This window comes from Eleutherodactylus coqui, chromosome 12, assembly GCF_035609145.1.
Source record: "Eleutherodactylus coqui strain aEleCoq1 chromosome 12, aEleCoq1.hap1, whole genome shotgun sequence".
Taxonomy (NCBI): domain Eukaryota; kingdom Metazoa; phylum Chordata; class Amphibia; order Anura; family Eleutherodactylidae; genus Eleutherodactylus; species Eleutherodactylus coqui.
In genome coordinates this window covers 82,348,527-82,369,823 of record NC_089848.1, presented here as the reverse complement: position 1 = coordinate 82,369,823, position 21,297 = coordinate 82,348,527, and the positions used below count along the sequence as shown (strand labels likewise).

The following is a 21,297-nucleotide window of genomic DNA, read 5'->3' as shown; positions in this document are numbered from 1 at the left end:
CTTATTTTTTAAAGAAAAAGGAAGAAGTAGAAGGGAAAGAATTTTAGTGGGTTTGGACAAGACAAAGCGCCTCTGGGGTTCAGGTTTGCCCCGAACTGAACTGTGAGCCAAACCCGAAACAGTGTTCTACTATTTTGGCTTGTTCCACACCAGTTACTTAGGTGGACCTAGCTAAAGATAAAGTTCCCTAGTGCAGTCACCGAGTCATGACTGACTCCTAGGGTGACGTCACATTGTAATGTTCTTCTGGGCAGACTTTTTGAAGGGTGGTTTGCCATTGCCATCCCCAGTCATCTTTTAACCCCCAGTATGCTGGGTACTAATTTTACTGACCTCAGAAGCCTGAAAGGCTGAGTCAACATTGAGCTGGCTGTGTGACCCAAGTGGGGATTGAGCTCACAAACTTCAGGTCGTGAGCGAGAGCTTAGGACTGCATTTCTGCTGCCTTAATACTCTGCGCCACATGGGGCTCATCTAAAGGTCAGGGGCCCAGGTGCAAAAGTTCAGCTCCGGCCCCATCCCTAGGCCTCCACCACCCGCTGTCCACGGCCGTGACGGAATATCGCTAGCAATATTCCGTTGTGGGGGAGCAGGGGAAGAGCTGTCAGGTCTCTGCGGTGAGCCTATCTAGCAGAGCCATAAAAGATAGGCAGATGTGACAGATAGGCTCACCACGGAGAATCGTGGCAGATCGCTGCATGCCGCGATTTGAGTTCCGTGAGTGGAGAATCGCTATGATTCTCCGCTCGGGGACTTCGGGGCTGCGCTTTCCATAGCAACAGCAACTTCTCCATGTTGTAGCAGCAGGACAGGCAGACACAGCAGCCTCAGTCCAGCAGGAGGCAGGGGCAGCACATGACGACATCACTGTGCTCAAGTCCCTGCCGGCCCATGTGGCTGCCTCCCTCCTGCTCTTCTCCACTTCCTCTCAGGCTGGTCGCACTATCTGCCGCGTGATTGCTGTGGTGCTGCAGACAGAGAGACCAGCTGGTAATGCATTGAATGTACACATGTAATGGCGGAGGGCGGCCTCTGGGCCCCCCTGAGCGCAGGGGCCGGGTCGCCACTGTGATCCCAGCGACCCCTGACAGTACGCCTATGGGGTCCAATATGGACCTAGGCATCACCCTTACCCATTTAGAACCAACCTGTAGATTAGTTCTGGTTTCTTAGAGAGAAGAGATGTCTGGCAGCCACTTATAGAGATAATGTGCGCCATGTACATACAGCCATGTTAATGTATGCAGGAAGTTATTTAAAACCTCCATCTAATTTTGGATTGTTTGGAAATTATTGAATCTGAGACAACTAATAGCTCAATCACATGAGCGTATATTGCCTTCGTATTATGCGCATACACTTACGAAATATGCAGTACGCAGCAAACACACATATAACATGTATTCACTGCATTTTTTTTATGCCTCCATAGACTATAATGGTGAGTAATACGCATCAAAATAGGATGCTTTTTAAAAAGTTTCACACGTGAATGAAAAACGCCGGTCTGAATGGCCTAATGGAGTTTTAGCACTGCGTATAAAGTTATAATACGCACCCGAAGTACGCTTGTGCGAGTGAGCTCTAATCCGTGATCAGTTTCTGGATGCATTTACCACTCTGTCCAATGTTCTTCCAATAACCCCATCCATAATGGCTTTTAGGTCCTTCCAGCGGTTTGTAGTGAGTCAAAACTTCACCTCTTTATAAAATCCTCAAATCCTTATGTGTTACAGTCTTAAAGCTACAGAAGCAAAGTGCCCGAATCTACTTGCAGTTTCACGCTTAGTCTCTCTTTAAGAAACAGAACATTAAGCTTGTAAGACAAAAGCTATAGAGCATATCCATGTACGCCTGTAAGTAATGGATGTCAGCTTTAATGGTGGCTCTAGACCTCTGAGTGCACACAGAGGAGCACATGCAAACATTAAATATCTCCACAAATATTAACAGTGTAAAGAGAACGCTGATCCCTGTTTGACGTGAATAAAGCATAGCGGACGTAGGTGCATGCTGCGGGTAAGTAGCACTTATAGGGGTAACAGCAACACCCTCCAGAGGAAGAGCTATGAGAGAAGGAGAAAGGTCTAGTCCTGGAGGCCCCATCATTTGCAGCCAGAGATATAGATTTTATATATATAAAAAAATTCTTTTTCCAATATAAATAAATATATATTTTAGAAAAGTTGGTTTAAGAAAAAAAATAACTTTTTCCAATTAAATGTAGATTTTCTGGGAATTCCTGCAAGTCCATATACTGCAGCATCATGGTAGAACACATAGCACTGCTCATTCTGAACTTTCTGGTTCATGAATAGAACACCAAGGGCGCAGTGAAAACTGACACTAACTGTCAGCACTAAGAAAAAGGAAGAAGGATTAACATACGATTGTGGAGATGAGAAGTGGAACTCTCCAGGCAGGTTGACATGCCGCCACATCCTGGAGGTCTTGTTATTTGCAGCACATCCATTATCCTGCCATTATCTTTAAATGGACCCATCTACAGCTGAACGAGTCAATATGTAACAAGGACATACAAGCAATGTAACGTGCTGCAAGAGTGAATAACCATCACTACACAGCACACTCCTTAACTGTAATGCAACTACAACTCCCAGCATGTCCAGCCAGCCTTTACTAAGAGGAGTACCAACAAGTGCAGAAAGCTCCCTACGGTCACATATCTACGGTGCCGAGACATGTGACTGATCCTAACGCCTCCTCTTAGGTGACTTATGATTAGTGGCCCTTTAATAAGTATATTAGTAGGCATGAAGATTGGGATACTATTCAGAACTGAATGTATTGGTCTTCTTAGGCATGTGATATGCATTCAGAGTATAATGCATGCATATCTGGATGTAGCAGAGCCGAGAGAGTCATTTATTTTTGCAGATGCATCATTTGTGCAACATTGTTGTAGGATAGGACATGAAGTGTGACAAACTCAACTCTACAGTCACAACTGATACGTATAACGCTGTGCTATCGGTATTCTTCCATAGGACTGAGTGGAAACCTCCATCTGCATTAGGAGTCACACCAAGTGGCATCCCCAGCCCTGCAATGGGGAGTTTTTTAGAAGGGACAAAGTCATCTCTGCTACATCTGCAATGCAAGTCATGTTAAGTGACAGACTCAGCTCTGCTATATCTAACAGTGCCAAATACAGGACACACAAGGATTGTGTACAAGATGCATGACAATTATAGTAACTAACAGCGGCACATTAATGTGAATTTAAAGCACAACCATAAAGCCGGCCATAAAATACTAATTCAAGTGTGCAAAGAAAAACATCCTTCAAGACTCCTTGATGTGGTGGAAAAGAAGGAATTGTAACGTAACGATCCCTAAGGACTGGTCAGCAACTACACGGCATAGAAAGACGGTACAACTGCAGTGTTACAGTAGGCTCTGGTCTGGATGGTCGGTACTGTTAATATGCCACTGCTGTCACTTGGAGACCATCAGTAAGTGGTGTCCATCCTGGCGATTAGTTTTCTAGACCCCATTTATTGAACATGAACTAAGGGTGGCCTTTTGAAGGAATGGAGATCCTTGTTCCCCCTTTAGGGATGCTTTCCTTTTGTAAAAGGCGAGCACCCTGTTACTGAAGAAATAAAGGGAGGAACCTAGAGCTCACTATAAGGCCAGATTCACATAAGCGTATGCGTATTTGCGAGCGCATGAGATTTACGGAAGTTTTTTTTATCGCAAGCGCATCACCGTTTTTTTCTGTACTTTGTCGAGTGCAAATAAACATGCCTTGCGGGTGCAAAAACAAAGACGCACCCGTTGAAATGTCTCATTAGTCTAATGAATTCCAGAGGTAATGTTTTTCCATCAGGATTACGCAGTGTTTTGCGCATCTCCTTGCGCACCTCCCATTGACTGCTACGGGGACCTTTGCCGTGCCAATACGCAGAAAAATAGAGCATGTTCTACTTATATAAATATGAATGCACCCATTAAAGTCAATGGGTTCTATTCTCTGTGTATTTCATGGAAATATGCCTATGTGAAGCCGGCCTGAGATCCAAATATACTAAAGGCTAAACTAAATGCCACATTTCAAGTTTATTTTAGAACTAATCCGTTAGACACCAAAAAGTTCTACACATTAATACTAAAAACTTTATAGACCCATCAATGGCTACAGCCAAAGAGCAGGTAGCGGTAGATAACCTAAAGGGGTGGAGCGACCCCAGTAGGAAGGGAGGATTATCAAAAAGTTCTTCTCAGGAGGAAACCCTTATGGGGAATTAAAACAGACTATGTATGAAGTGACAGGTGGGGCCAACCCAGATAATGTCAACCCTGCAGGGGTAGACGTGACAACAATACAATCATCAGAGTAAAGAAAAAAAGAAATGTACAAGTATGCGGAGATATTCGCTCGACTTCTCTGTTAAACGATAATGCAAGCATAGATGCATTTCTAAACAATACCTCCTCCTCTGTATTGTTGGGGACACACATCACAAGCAGTTGGAAGCATTGGGACATGTATCAAGGGGCATGTGCCGCCAGAAGTACTGAGCAAGAGGCATTATTGCCTCGAAATGCATCTATGCTGTTACAACCAAACAGAAGTCAAGCCAATATCTTGTATGTTTCTTACAATTATCAGATTGTGCCTTACTCGTTATTTTTCTTTATTCCAATAGTTTTAAGATGCATCAGCAACAGAGATGGGCGCAAAGGCAGGCAGGAGCCGCAGACGCGGGCGCAAAGGGAGGAATGAGCCACATAATGGTAAAGGAGGGATGGCTAGATTTTTACAGTCCTAAAACAATCCAAAATAATAGACTGTTAGATCTTTCTGATTCTGGATCACTAACATGTAGCCATTCCGTGTATTTGGTGGCCATTCAAAGCAAAGCGCACTGAACCCTCCGTCTGTTAACTCCACACCGGAGTGCTGTTCCAAGTAATAATTTCCTTTATGGCACTGCTGGTTATGGCTAAAGTTTCAGATGCTTCGGGTCACCAATGGTCGGTTATAATGCCCTTTATAATTTATTACACACTACATTGTATCAGGCCGTATCACCCCCAAAGAAGCTGGGGATCAGCAGTACAACCAGAACTTGAATCCTGGGTCTCATGGGGTATTACCCGGGCAGGGGAGCATGCTGACTTTTGCAACTGGGCATCCATTCTCCTTTGTATTCCCCGGGCCGACACCATGTAGATATTTTTAGCCTGTACTATTCAAAGACATATAATAATACGATTAACCATCTAAATCTCCTTAAGGCCGCAGTTTATGAATCAGCCAGGGCCGAGTGTCCTTCCCGCTTTTACTCACTGCATCAGTTGACATTAGTCCAGCTACCGGGTCACACTTACAAGACCGACCGCAGATAGGCAGATGTAGCAGAGCCAACTATGCACACAACTCACTGTAATGTAATAATGTGGTATCCGCCGCCTGACATAGGACTGCAGGTAAACTTAATGCATCGGCGTAGTAACCCAAATGGGTTAAATTGATAAATTCACCTCTGCTACATCAGTGCAAACAAACACAGCGACTCATTGAATGTGATTGGTATAGAGAATTCTAACCTCCATTAGATCCAGGTTTATTCCATTAGATTACACAGGATATAAACAATCACTTAAGGAAATTCAGAAGGTATAAAACCTAAGTTATAAAAGCAGCTCTCGCAAAAAAAAAAAACGCTGGTTCCTTAATAGCAGAGTAATGGAGGCAAACTGGGTCGGTTAGGTGGAGTACTTACAGTTATCAGCTTGGTAGTCTGGAACAAACTGCTCATCATTGTCTGGCACTTGAGCTGTAAAAAGGGAAAAGAGAAAAGAAAATTATGCTAAAAAGGCAAAATTAAAGAAAAAAAAACAAAAAACAACAAAGTAGACACGGAACCTCAAAGCTAAATGAAGTAGACAGGTATGGGATAAAGAGTTGCAGAATTCATTATCTGACACAACCCACACTGACAGTAATGAGTTATCTGTAAGTTTACATAGGACTGCAAGTAGACCAAAACGGTCATGACTCTTATTTTGACAGACAAATTCAGCTCTGCTACATCTGTACATTTCCCTATTGCACACAGGCAAGTATTATTCCAGTTGATAAATCACACACAAACAGTGTTCCATCCATCTATAGATACAAGGCCGGCACTGAATCGTTTGATTGTGCGCGCACGTAAAAACAGCCCATTGTGCTTTGTTTCTGCGAGCGATCGGATAGAATCGCTGTATATTTAGGCAGTCAAATAAAGGGTCATTGTGCAGCTCATTAACGTTACAAATGTTTTTGCTCCAAGCGCTACGAGATGTCGCGATGAAAGCATCTGATGGGAGACCGCCGCCAGATAGACAGAACAAAAAGTTTCTAGAAAGTTCAAGAAAGTTTGCGGGAATGGATGGCGTAGAAGAAGAAGGTGAAAGTTATGAAACAACTGCTTGAAAATCATTTTCCAGTGTTCAGGTGGGAAGAGGAAATCTATGTTAAGTGGTAAACTTGAATGTTTTAGGGAAGTGATCTCCAGCATGCGAGCTTCAGAGCATGCTGAGAGTTGTAGTATCACAACAGCATGTGGAATAGACAGACAAATTGCCAAAAATCGATTGAAAGCCCTAAACTAAAAAAACAAGACAAACTGAAATGTCATAATAAAAAGTTGCACCAGCATTAAACTGCAAGAAAAAAAAAACTAAGGTATATAATCCACAATGACATTTTTGGGAAATGCCACTGAGCATTTGAATGACAGATCCGCGTAATGCAAACAAGCCATTAGTACATCCATGGCACAAACAGAGTTAATGCTGCCAAATGCTCTCTGCTACATCATCCTCGGATTACATACCCATCAATCACAATAATGAGGAGAAAAAAAAAATGCTGAGGAGCTAAAAATTAACCTATTCCTATCCTCAAGTCGAAAAAAAAGGGACACGTAGGTCAGACGTCTGTGGGACGGTACAGATAAATAAACGGTAGAGACAGTAAAGCCAAACTATATCCTCTCCATTTTCTTTGCAGGAGAGTACAGTCTATTGTCCCTGTTGTGAGCCATGACGGTCGTGTTCTCCAATGGGATGATTGAAGAAAGTCCAGAAAACTTCCCCTACCATCATGAACACTTCTTTACATTCAGTGCACAGAACTTCCAGAGATATTTACATCCATAGATGGGACAGATATCCTTTTATTACTATTCACTTCCATAAGAAGTAGACTTTAAATTTAGTGGCCCTATTAAAGGGCCTGCTGGGACTCTCCATAAGTGATGGGCAACACGACTATATTAATATGGTCAACATAATATAGGTGAAAGCCAAGTCAAGTGACACATTATCGCACCACAGATCAGAATCCATTATAGTCTGGTCTATGTTGGTCAGCAAATATGCATTAATAAATGAAGACTGGTTTCGCGCGCTAATAATATGGTCCCATTTTAAGGTGTAGGTTATGGCTTCAAGACTGAGAGTTACATGACTGTACTGAGCCGAGCGTAGACCATAGAAGGATTATATGGGAATCCAAGTCAGGCTCTGTAGGACCGAAGGGCACAGGTCTTGTAGCAATAATATGGAAGCTAGAAGCAGCCGTGTTGAGTCTTGACCCCCCACCCCCCATCATTACATGGCTAGTCATCTCAACCAACCAGATAAGTTATTTCCATAGGATCTGGATAAGTGGCTGCCAAACAGTTTTGGGCGCTACTTATAAAAACATGGAAAAGGGATTAGTCAAGGAAAAATCTAAAAACAGTCTGATCCTTGTTTTTCCCCCAGGTGACAGATCTCAGGGTGGCCATACACATTACATGGATGTTGGTTGAATCCACCAATGTTGGCAGGACCAACTGACCAGTTTAGATGTAGAGAGTCCTACTTAAGACATATGTTGGGAAAAGGAAGGATTGGGTATGTTGGATTTCAGCATGCCCAATCCTTTTGTTCTCATGGGAGATAAGCCACCGCCAGAGGAGTTCTCCTTCTGCATACTTGAGAGCACACGTATACTTGGCCAAGTGTGCATGCGTACAGGGCGATGTGGAGAATAGTTGTCGCTATCTAAGGGCTTTCACACAGGCGTATTGTTCAGCAGTATTTTGTGAGCCAAAAACAGAAATTGGTCTAAAATCTGGAAGAAATGCAAATCTTTCCATTCTAATTTCTCTTTGTAAGTTCTGCTCCTGGTTTTGGCTCACAAAATACTGATGAAAAATACGCCCGTGTGAAAGAGCCCTAAAGTGTATGGCTAGATTTAGGTCATAGACTTCAAATGGTTGTCTCAACAGGATCCTCCACGATCATCTAATTCCTATGGCTGATATTACTTAACGTCTAACATTGAGGTCATAAATAGTTAAAAATAGGATTATGCTATATATGGGTAAAAATGAAAGTAACATTTCCTAGAAGTGCTCCCCTCCACTCTGTGCATGGACAACGCACTAACCCTAGGGCTCATTCACACGGGTGTATTCGTTTCAGTGCGTAAAAAACGTGGCATTTTTAATACTTGTGTATGTGCACGTATGTTTTATTATATCCATCTAACAGCTTTATTCGCTGCACGAAGGCAAAAGGGGTGCCAAAACCCACAGAAAACAGGGTGCGCAAAAACCAAGAGTGAATACGGATGCTAATTCACAATTACTGTGTTTTTTTATGCAATCATAGGCTAGAATGGGAGACTTTGGTCTGCGAATACGGACCAAAAATACGACACGCTGCAATTTTAATTTCATTTTTTCTATGTACAACACTGATCTGCTTTAAAGAACGCACATCTGAATACATCAATTTAAATAAGGGGTCTGTATCGGGTCCCTGAGAAAAAATATGAACTAAATACGGGCAAAAAAAATACACCCATGCAAATGAGCCCTAATGGTTAACAATAGATACATTATGGCCAATCAAACATTGACAAAAGTTACCTCAATGTACGTGTCCCCCAAAAAGAAGGACAAGAACTGCACAACCAGCTGCAAGCAAGTAAAGCAGCAGGTCACTAGTATTGGAGAGGGTAAGGTGGGGGGGTTGGGAGTTGGGACCCCTCCTATTGCTAGCATGACTGGGTAGGTGGCAATCTCTGACTATGGAGCCCCATTTCACTAATTTTCAGACCTCCACTTTGTTGAATCATTTTTGCATTAAAATAATTAGGACAGTATACCTCATTAGCTGACAAATAGTTAACTATGGAGCCGGTAGAAGATACAGTCCACCGTCTCCAAACACAACCAAAGCAGCCTAAACTCTACACCAAGAATAAAAAAAAAAAATATCTCACTTATTTCTGGTCATAAAGGGTAAAAAAAAAAAAAAAAAATTGTAAGTATAAGTATCAATTGCCGCATACAATGTAACCAAGTGCTGCCATTCACCGACACCCGATACATTAGGACGCATTAAATCTCAGTATATAAGGATTCTTTCTAGCAGCAGAGACCATCATACAAATCATATAATACTGTGCTAATAGCTATTTGGAGATAGAAATCGGAAGCTTGTTTTCGCTTTATTATTAGCGGGTGCGGAGGTGGATATGGGAGCTGGATTAACATCGACTTGCCAGTTCCAACCCACCCCCAAGATGTCATGCTTTTTACTTAAATCAACAGAATCCAGGAAATATAATGGAGGTTTTAAAGAGACTTCTGACAAGACGTCTTTGAGTAAAAAAAAAAACGGAAAAATTTACAAGTGTACCAGTCTGGGAAGCAACAACAAGCACCAAAAAAAATTATTACAAGTGGTTGCGGAAAGGGAAACGGGCAAGAAAGGGGTTAACGTTTTAATTAAAACGAGCTCTATCCACTGTAACAATGACCCGCAGCCAAAGAAGACAGAAGATGTATGAGTCACTCTTTCTGCCAGTGAATGAGACAGCTGATCCTATGCAATTTCTCAAGACAAGCGAGCAGGACTGGAGTTCTGCCTTCATTCACAAAAACAGACACAGAAGTCCACCATGAACCATGTGCTCCAACCACACGGTGGGTTTACAGTCACACCCTTCTGCCGAGAGAAAAAAAAATAAAAGTCAAACTCCATCTATGTAACCGCAGGCCGCGCGGTGGAAAGGAGAATATGCACTTAAAGGAACGTGAACCCTAAAGAGGGGAGATTATACAGCGGCAGCGTAATAACAGCTCATATCCACTTTAATTATATAGTGCTGACATATTCTGCAGCGCTGTACAGACATTGCCATCACAGCTCCCAGATCAATTCAAAGATTAACCTATTAACTGTTTTTAAAGGAAACATAGGGAGAACATTCAAACTCCATGCAGTTGTCGTCCTTGGTCAGATTCGAACTCACGACCCCAGTGCTCCAACGCAACAGTGCTAACCACTGAGCCAACATACAAAGCAGTGATCATCAGGGAAGAGGGGTTTTCTATGCTTCCTGTCACTTAACCCTTTGAAGAATACTAATGTCAGGCATTGGGGCTCACAAGCTAATGTCAAATTAACCCATGAGTGCATTTAGAAAAATGGGGAGACCGTACGAACTTTATGCAGATGTTGTCCCTGGTTAGATTCGAACTCAGAACTTTAGCGCTGCAAGGCAACAGTGCTAACTACTGAACCAACCTACTGGGTTTTCTGCAATTCCTGTGACTCAAATCAAGAATACTATAGTGAGCCTCTAAAATGCTCAAAAAGGCTGATAACAGGGAACAGTAGACTATTCATCAGTCCTAACTTGAAACAGCTGATAACAGGGAATAACAGAGTGCATTCAAATGCATAGCAAATGGAGAACAGATCTAATTGTTCAGTGCTCAGTTCTAGAAGATTGATCCAAGGTGACCAAAAGCTCGAGGACATGGGTGAAGATTTCTTTAAAAAGGGTTGCCCTTAAAGGGGATGTCTGGTTTAGATAATCCCTCTACATATTGGCAAAGTCCAAGCGGTTACTAATTCCATATATCACTTAATGTCCATATTGGGGCTCCTAGTCTAAGACCGCTTTCACATTTGCGCTGGAATCTCCGTTCAGAGGTTCTGTCGCAGATGCGGCACAAAACACCAGAAGAAAAAGCACTGCATGCAGCACATGCCGGACAGCTAATAGGGACCCCATTATAGTCAATGGGGTCCGTTCGGCTGTCATAAGACGGATCCTTTCACCCCCGGATTCCCCTATTCTTGCTCCCAAAACGGAGCAGGAAAACTGAATCCCCCGAGCACAGCTGTGAAAGTAGCCCAAGTCCACCTAGTCATCATTTTTGGAGTTTGGGAGGATACGCCAAGTACCTGGAGAAAACACATGCAAACAAGTGGAGAACATATCAACTCCATGCAGAAGTTGTCCTTGGTGGAATTTCAACCTAGAACCCCACCGCTGCCCGGCCACAGTGCTAACTATTGAACCTCTGTACCGCGCTATATCACTGGGTTACGCCTAGTCAAATGCTCATTTTTCCTTCTAGAACACAGGAGTGGGTGAATATTATCCACCAACTCAAAAGATAAGGCATGCAACGGGGTGAATTCATGCACAAAGCCCCTTAAATAACACTGACCGCATGGGAAATTCAAGGCAAGTAAAAGTTACGGTCAAAACTTTTTTTTTTTAAATTGAGTTGTTTTATTTTAAAGCACTATTAATCAGATCATCACTCATAGCGCCGGCCACATTTTATCGGTCGAGTCGCCAAATGATCACTATATCCAACATCAACTCAAAGTGTTCAGAAACTCCAGCCTGAAATAAACTTCTTGACATAAGAAAGCCTCTACAGCCCATTGTAATACACTCGCATGACTAAGCAGGTGAACAAGCCTGCACTCCATGACATAAGCCGGTTCAGGTGAACGCTTCACTAGTGCTGGAATGAACATCCATGTACGGAAAAGTATTTAGTGCTAGATGGATTTCCAGCAGTCAGAAGCAATCATTTGGTAGCATAGCCCAGCGATCTGGAAACGAAGGATATAGTCACACACAACAGATTTGTTACAAACATTCCCCCCTTCACGTTCTCATAGAGGCTCATTGGATTTGTTGCAGCAACAACTCCATTCACATATATGGAGCAGATTTCCAATTGCAGAAATCTCTGCAACAAACCCGGCGTGTGAATCTCCAGTCAGCGCAGTTTTATAAACAGTGTTTTTTGGGGGGAAAACACCTCTGCAGTTTTGATGCCAAAGCCAGAAGTGGATCCAAGAGGAAGGAGAAGTGTATGTCCTCTGCCTTTATATTTCCCATTCCTTATGAATTCACTTCTGGCTTTGGCTAAGCAAGAAAAAAAAAAAAGCTACATGAAAACTGGCATAAAAACTTTGACATTTTTCCAAAAAAACGCTGCCTGTGAAAGCAGCCTAAAGCTGGAATCACACATGCCGTTTTTGTGGCAGTATCGGATTCAGCTTTTTGAGCCAAGCACAGGAGCGGATCCAAAAACAAGGGAAAACACAAAGGAAACATTGAGATTTCTTCTCTCTTTTGCAAATTCTCGGTTTGATTCAAAGACTGCACATGTGATTCTGGCCGCGGGGTGCAGTCATTCACATGCAGCAGATTTGTTGCACAAGTTTTTGCGACTTTTCAAGTCATATAAACGAGGCTTGCAGACATTATGCTCTCGCCTCCAAAACTATCCTACACAGAACTGAGTTTTTCCTGCACATCTGTTGAGTGTGAATACATCCCAAGTCTCCAGCAGCTGAGATTGTAGCTGTCCAACAACTAGCGGGCAACAGGTTGTAGACCACTGACTAGCACTCCAACCACTGCCATTATAACCAGTAGCAATGGTTGGAGTGCTAGTCAGTGGTCTACAACCTGTATGTGTATACATATATCAATAACTAACTTATGATATAGCACTGGGGTTGTAGGTTCAAGTCCCACCAAGGACAACATCTGCAGGGAGTTTGTATATTCTCCCTATGTTTGCTTGGGTTTCCTCCACCATTCCAAAAACATACAGATAGCTGAATATAAACTCTGATCCCCAATGGGGACAGAACCCAGTATCAAACGATGTAAAGTTCCACGGAATATGCCTGTGCTATATAGAAGCGATTATATGCCTTCTATAGCACCTACATATTCCAGTGCTGTACAGAGATTGTTACCACTCATTTTGGTCCCGGTCCACATTGGGGCTCACAATCTAGATTCCAAATTAGCCTAGGACTATGTTTTTAGAGTAAGAGGAAACTAGTCACAGACCAAACAATCAAAAGTCATTTTCAATGAAGATGTCGTCTTGGGTTAACTCTGAACGAAGCTACATCATATCTAATTGGTGTTCCCTTTCTAGGACTCAGATTTATAAAAACATACAAAAAAAACCCTATAATAATGAAAACTTTGCCTCTAATAAGAGTTGCTTTGATCAAAAAGCCTAATGGTATGTTCACACACCACAGACTTGTTGCAAAAACTTCTGCGACTGCAAAGGGGTTTAATATATCTGAATGGGGTTGTTTCTGCAGCCCGAGCATGGACTTCTGCAAACCCCATTCAGATGAGAGATTTCTACCGCGTGTACTTTCACTCCAGGGATACACCCCTGATCATTCCATTTATCTGTATGCTACATTTTTTTAAATTGTAGTATTCTTGAAGCCCAAAAAGGACAAAAACTGGGACCATGAGAATTTAGAACATCTATACCATTACTATTCGATAATGCAGAAAACAAACAAAAAGGGGGAAAAAAATGGTCAAAAAGACTTTACAATGTTTTGTAATATTGGGACTTGATAGTTCTCTGTCTTTCTATCTGCTATACATTATTAAAACAAATATCTTGTTTAATTAATATTACAATGAATACTACATACAATGGTAAATAGTCTTTTCCATTTCCACAAAGTATCGAAAGGGAACTTACCAAGAACTTCGAAGCTCTCGGAGTCGATGCAGTTTAATTCATGCTCTACCTGAATATTGTGTTCCCCAAGTGGTTATAGTACAAAGCCACATTACTACAAGTTACTCAAAAACTTACTGGCCAAATAGGAGTCAAGTCAACCCTCCTCCCCTACCCACACTTGTGGTCAACGAAGTACTTAGACAAGAATTGATCTGCCTATCCTGCACAGGTATACATACACAAATAACCTAGAGTCATTATTTTAATTATGCCCATTTTGTACGTCTTTGGGCTATAAAACTAAAGATTGCAAATATTATTAAAAAGAGGCAAAAAAAAAATATAATAAAAAAGGACAAGTTAACAAAATACCACAAGTCAACTCTACAGAGCAATAGATTACTTTACCGGGTATTTTTTGGACTATTACACCCCACATATATCCACAGAACATATTTGCAAAATCAAGAAGTATAGGATTTCCTAATTCTATTTAGAAGGGAAAATAGAATAATCAATATCTATGGAAATCACAAGATGACAGTCTAATTCTATAGGGCAGAGGATGGGTTAACCAGGATATGAATGTATCATGTTCCATATTGAATGGTAGAAGCCTAATGATATTAGAGAAGTTTAACTCTATATAGGATAAGAATAGAAATGGTCACTGCAGGAGGATAAGTCGAAGAGCTCGATCATTGTTCTTACACCAGTGACACTTAAGGCATATCACCTAAATATAAACATATGTTAGATTCCACAGGGTTATATGAAGTGCCCAAAACAACCAATATACAGAGAGGGATGATATCTACGAATAGGCTTTCAAGGACTATCATAGCCATGGTTCTTATCAAGTCCCGCAATACTCATTTCAGATACCCTGATGGTGAAACTTTCCTAATTATGCCTGAAGCTAAGAGTTTTTGCTTAGGGCATGGTAAGAACAAGTAAAAAATGTCATAAAAGGTCACAACCTTGAGTCTTTAACACTGAAATAACATATGTGAAAACGGCCTACAACTGGAGAACACCAAAGTTACCAAAATTTCAGTAAGTTTAGGAAGTAAAACACATCAAACAGCTAAAAAAAACAAACAAGCAATTCATATAAAAAGGTACTACCTGTTATACATAACCATATATATATATATATATATATATATATATATATATATATATTTATAACAATTACAAACCTACTGATATATAATAATCAAGATAAGATACAGCGATTATAATGTCACACTCAATAATAAAGGAGAGTATTCATACCAAGAGGTAATAATAATGACTCACAAAAGCTAGAGCTCCAAGACATACAAATGTTCACATGCATGACAAGGTCTATAATAAAACTTGCCCCAACAGGTAACGTCTACACCTGGTGTTTCAACCACATTTCTAAATCATCTGCTTGATAACTCATCCTGTATGAAAGCATACTAGTGGAAATCCAAAAGCATCCCATATAGGAGAACCATGACAAAAAGCAAAGATGTAATAATACTCCTATTACTGTTCAGTCTATACAGGAACATGGGATATTCTTTGGTTATTGAATACTTTTCAGTTCTGAAACGGTTCACAGCATGTGAAATATTTTTTATGCTTTAGCAAACTTTTACAGACTAAAAGAAGTATTAAATTTGGCAAAAAATAAATAAAAAGCTATTAATTTCTTAAAGAACCTTCCTATCTCACTCATATCATATAGTCAAGATTTAAAGTAACTTTGCATTATAGCTACACAATATTGGAAAAAGTTTTAAGTAGCAGTCAATCTCGGGATCATAAGATAGCATGACCGTAAAACCTATGCTATACTATACAATATACACATTATTATGGAGTATAAAGCATAACAATATCAAAGCTAAAATGTATGTAAAAATCACCTGTATACTATGTGTATAGAACTCCGGTCAGAAAACTGAACCTCAATGCAAATACAATGGAGAAATAGCACACAAAAAAAAAAAAATCTATAAAAGCAGCTAAAATATACAATAAAACCCAACAAATCCCTATTAAATTGCTAATAGTTACGGTGACTTTCCATATAGTATTTGAGGGTCATACATCTACTAGCAGTATGCAAATAAATCATGCATAAAATGGATATCTAGTGCTTATGAAGAAATATGGGAAAAATGTAAAAAAAATATATATATATATAAAAAAGGAAAAAAAGGAAAAAAATATATATAAAATGCAAAATAAAAGTTAAAACAAATAAATTGTGAAAAAATATATAGGTAGAATAGAAGAAAAAAAAAATATAACATCTTGCTTCCCCCAAATCCATTCATACACACCTAGAGTCCTATGCTGTGCGCAAGGGGGGAAGAAGACACTGGCACTCAATTCTTGAAGCATCCCGTCCTCCTAAACTCAGAGATACCAATTTCTGCCATCAGAAAGCTGCTCTTCCAGAACACCAAAGAGTCATGTGTGCTGCTTAAAAGACAACAGCAAGCCCTGTTCTGGCTGTATACAGTCTCTGGAGGTGCACTGATATAAACCTGATCAATTGCAATTAAAAACCTGAACAGAGGCTCAGAACTTCCAAGTCTTGCTGCATTAGTTCTTGCCAAAAGCAGATGTGATTGTGAGCTGGAAGCAATTTCTCCTGGTAATTTGTGATGACACTGGGTAGAGCAGCCCCTGAGTCCCCAAAGACAAACTCATCAGTCTCTCTAATGTATGCATGACACATGAGGTGGCTCTTTTAAAGCTCAATTAATTGGGCTGAACATTAAGACAGCAAGTTCAAGACTTTTTTTTCTCCCTCCTCTCCCTCCATCCATGATCTGGGGGTTCACATGCATTTTGGTTTTTCATTTTTTTCCTTACCTTCTGCAAGCCAGGTCTCTTGCAGCTGACTCAGATCTTGAAAAAGCTCTGTAGATAAAGTTCAATAGTTGCATTTTAATCCATCATGTATCCTTTATTGTGTATATATAGACAGTTCAATGTTTTTCCAGCGTTAGGCTGCTATGTTTCTCTATGGGATGTTATAGGGTTCAGAGATTGTATGCCAGATCCTATATCATATTGATTTCAGTATTATTTTACATTATATTGCCCATAGCTGCTGTTACAACCTGGCAGAGACTTTTATGATGGAAAGTTCTGTATATGACAGATATAGAAAGGCCAAAATACATTTCCTGCATCATAATAGATGGTATTATAAGATGGTCTGGATGGACCATGTGTGAGGCAACAGATAAAGACCAAACACCGTCACAAAGCCATACAATACATTGTACCCATGTTATATATTCTATGAACGCACACAGCCAATGGTCAAGAACAGATACTGTACATGTAAGGCTGCATTCAATCTAATGAGCCATAATCAGTCTATTGATGACCATATACAGTACTGTGTAAAAGTTTTAGGCAGGTGTGGGGAAAAAAAGATGTCACAAAAAAAGAAATTATTTTTCAAATATAGAAGACATCTGATTGACTCCAAATTTATTCGGCAGCAGGACAACAACCCCAAACATACAGCCATTAAGTACTGTCATCAGTATAAAAAAAACAGGGGGTTCTGAAAGTGATGATATGGCCCCCACACAACCCCAATCTCAACATCATCCAGTCTGTCTGGGATTATATGAAAAGACAGAAGGATTTCTGTGGTCAGTTCTCCAAGATGCTTGAAACAACCTCCCTGCCGAGTTCTTTCAAAAACTGTGTGCAAGTGTACCTAGAAGAACTGATGCTGAATGGAAGGGCAAAGGACGGTCAGGCAAAATATGGATTTGATTTAGATTTCTCTTTTGCTCATTCACTTTACTTTTTGGTAATGGACAAAAATGAACTATTCACACTTCTATTTTTGAAAGTGTTCTTACTTTGTAGCGTTTTTCTCCACATCTGCCTAAAACATTTGCACAGTACTGTATATATAAGGTTGCACTCATTCTAATGGGCCATAAACAGTCTATTAATAACTATATATACACACACACACACAATACACCCTTGTACATGTCATCGCTCTCACCTTCTGAGTCGTGAGCCAAGTCTCTATTTAAAAACTTTCTTTTCCTGCTGCTTCTCTCATGGCAGATTGTCCCACTTTGATTCTAAAAACAGCAAGAATCAGAATCTGAGAACCAAGTCAGCTCCAGAGTGAGAAGAAAAAGAGGCTTAGAACACTCAGCAGCTACAGGAACATGAAAAGCCACATTACTGTATATATATATATATATCCATACTATATAGAACGGCTGCAACATTGTAACATCTATAAAAGAAACACTGCAACACTATATTAAACTTTCTGCAACACCTAAAGCTAACTATTGTGCTGCTACATGATTAACTCCTCTGTTGCAACATATAACTTAGCAGTCTGCTTCTGCAACATTGTAACAGCTCTAAAAGATACACATTGCTACATTGTTGCACTGGATTAACCTTTTGCAACACCAAGTCAAAATATTATGATGTTATTTTATATAAGTTCCTATTTTGCAATTTAATCATCAGCTTTAGCCACATATGTTAACCTTTGATGCTTTTACAGACTAGAACAAGATTCTTACACTATATTAGTCCTTTCTGATACACAGAAACTAATGGTAACCTTGGTAAGGCAAAGAGGATGTAACACATACAAGACCTTTATTTACATACAAGACCCTTATACTGTATATATACACAGGTCCTGTTGTGAATTTCTTAAATTACAGTATATTAACCCATTACTAGGCTAGTGCAACATAAACTAATGTCAACATTTACTGTAGGAAGCAATCAAAACCCTACATAGGAAACTCATAGTAACATATTTAGTCATGTAGACAGCTATAGAGAAAAGATGAAGGAAAGGGAGAAGTAGAGGAAGTGCAGTAAGTTTCTAAAGTTCTACAGGAACATGTCAGTGCATTGAAGCCACTCACATTGGGAACCATGTAAGGCACTTGCTGATCATAAAATCCATCCATCCTTGGAAGATTAATATTTACACCAATCTTTAAAGTCACAAACTGTCTGTTGCCTGCATTTAGCTTGTGATTTCCTCAGGATCTGAGCTGCAAGGGAAACAAGATGGCTTTAGAAAAAAAAAATCATGAATGAGAGCTTGCATTTGCATAGCTAATTAACCTTCAACAGTCCCATTCATAAAAATCCCTCCTCAGCACTGAGCTGCATTTGCATGAGAGGCTGTGGCTTCAGCTGAAAGGGGGGTGGGGGGGGGGAGAAGAAGAAGAAAAATCAACAACAACAGGGCAAATAGAAAAATAATCCAACCTGGCTGTTCTGGTGGTGGGCAGTGGTACACCTCCCCCTCCCCTTACTCTCTCTCCAAGGGCTGCAATCTCTGATTTGCAAACGTGTGCACAACTAGTAATGGCGATCAAGATGATTTGCAGTGAGAGTGAAAGGATACATTGTTATTTCTTGCCTCTAAACTCCATAGGATTGAAGATTGCATGCAGGAAACGACAAAGTTGTTGCAAAAGACCCACCTGATGGCGACTGCTTGCACCAAACTCCTTGCAAATTTAATAAAAACCATTAATTATTTTCCAAGCACTTCCCCCTGTGCAGGCTGCAAGCTCCACTGACAGAGCTGGATTGTGTGGTTTTTCCTCTGCTTCTCCTCCAGGGGCCTCCTATCCAAACTACTGAGAGATCTCTCCCTCCCATTTGCTCTCTGTCTCTTTCACAGGATCAGATTTCTGACTGTCAATCAAGCTTCCCTCTCCCCCCACCCCCCTGATAAGGAAAACAATAGCTCCTGCCTGCTCCCCCCCTCCTCCTCCTCTAGCCCCCCAGGGGATCTGTCACTCTGACCTTTCCTCACCCTCACAGTGAAATTCGGAAATGCTTTTGTTTTTACTCCAGTTCGATTAACTTCCTAAAAGCAAGCTGGTAAAGTCAGAACATGAGTCAATCCACCCCGGGGCACAAGGGGTTAAGCGGCTACAAAAGTTGCTGTGGGAGTGCGTTGTGAGTGTAAGAAGTTTTCAAGGTAATTCGAAGCCCGATAATCCAGACAGCCTGATAATCCGGCATCTATTTCCAGTGCAGAACTGCAATATGTTGCATTTACAGGAATCTGTTATTGTTAATTGGGGGGTAACTTTTGATTTTGGGCCCCTGGTCTTCCCGAAGGTTTCTCCGATTACAAGTGAAAGAGGGGCATATTATTTGGTAATCTAAAATATTTGATAATCCAAATTTTTACAACCTATTGATACCAGATTAAAGGAATATATATATATATATATATATATATATATATATATATATATATATATATAAAATATTATATTTCATACAAGGTGAAAACACTGCAGAAATTCCACAATATTTACAATATAACCCACGTGGCAGAGATTTCTTAACATTTTTACAGGGTACGGATATTTTCCGCAACGCTTTTGAAAAGCGTTGATTCTCCATCCGCAACATCTCTTTTTATGCTGCGACATTTAACCCTTGAGATACAACAGAAAGGACAGCTGCATATGGGCATTAGTGCAAAAACAATCGCTCCTGTGCAATGTATATGAGTGTATTTGCACAGGCACCGCTCGTTCACGCAAGCGGGGGAATCACCTCTGTCCTTATTTAAAAGGCTTATTAACCTTACGTGGTGCCGGTGTTTACAGGTATGTGCAATGTTTTGCGCGTACTCGTGTGTACATATGTGCGCACCCCAAAGACTCCTACGGGGACCTTTGCTGCACAAATACACGTAAAAATAGAGCGTGTTGAGCTTTTTTTTTTGTGCAACTGAAATTCGCGCGCAGAAGTGAACCGTGAGCGTTAAAAAGTGCTGTCAAATGCAGTACCATGTGTTCAAAAAGGCAGTTCGAAATCCGCGATTTCGAGCAACGTTTTTTGAACGCATCTGAAAGTCTGCATCAAAACCCGCATTATTTGTTGTGGATTTTGATATGGTTTTTAATACGGATTTTGGTGCAGAACTCGCCCCCTCACTGAGAAGAGGTAAATTCCGCGGCATAAACGGTGCTAAAACTGACATGCAGTGGATTCAAATTCTGTACCATAGGTTTGTGCAGATATTTTCTGCCGCATGCGTAAAATCCACCCTGTGTGAACATGGCCTACGGCTGCCTTCACACAGGCAGTAAATGCTGCGGAATTGCTGCGTAAATTCTGCAGCATTTCTAGTACAAACCATGTGGAGGGGATTTTACACGTGGTGCGGAAATGTTCAGCGACAAATCTGCAGCATTTAAAAAAAATTAAAATGCATATTTATGCTGCAGAATTCAACCCTCGAAACACAAGGGTTAAATTACCTAGATGTTCCGCAATTAAAAAAGCAGCCAAATCCACTGTATTTCGGCGCGGATTTGGCCACCGTGGATTTCGTAGGGAGACTACGTTGTATAATGCCCGCAAAGATTCCGTACGGTGTAACAATAACCTAAGTTCGGATTTACACCAA

At 40.7% G+C, this 21,297-nt stretch overlaps 1 protein-coding gene across 2 annotated transcripts in view; it reads right to left on the bottom strand.

The window, feature by feature from the left end:
• Positions 1 to 19,500, bottom strand: part of ETV1 (ETS variant transcription factor 1) — a 67,035-nt gene extending 47,535 nt beyond the window's left edge. Inside the window, exons 1-5 of one of the 2 annotated variants that reach the window (XM_066584472.1) lie at positions 19,343 to 19,500; positions 18,773 to 18,904; positions 17,872 to 17,953; positions 16,707 to 16,754; positions 5,754 to 5,807 (exon numbers count right to left, since the gene is read on the bottom strand). In XM_066584472.1, the coding sequence (XP_066440569.1) occupies positions 5,754 to 5,807; positions 16,707 to 16,754; positions 17,872 to 17,953; positions 18,773 to 18,817 (229 nt within the window). In that variant the 5' untranslated portion in view covers positions 18,818 to 18,904; positions 19,343 to 19,500. Of the gene's footprint in view, positions 1 to 5,753; positions 5,808 to 16,168; positions 16,430 to 16,706; positions 16,755 to 17,871; positions 17,954 to 18,772; positions 18,905 to 19,342 lie in introns of those variants that run through there. The other variant, XM_066584473.1, reaches the window with a different exon arrangement.
• Between the last annotated feature and the right edge of the window lie 1,797 nt (positions 19,501 to 21,297).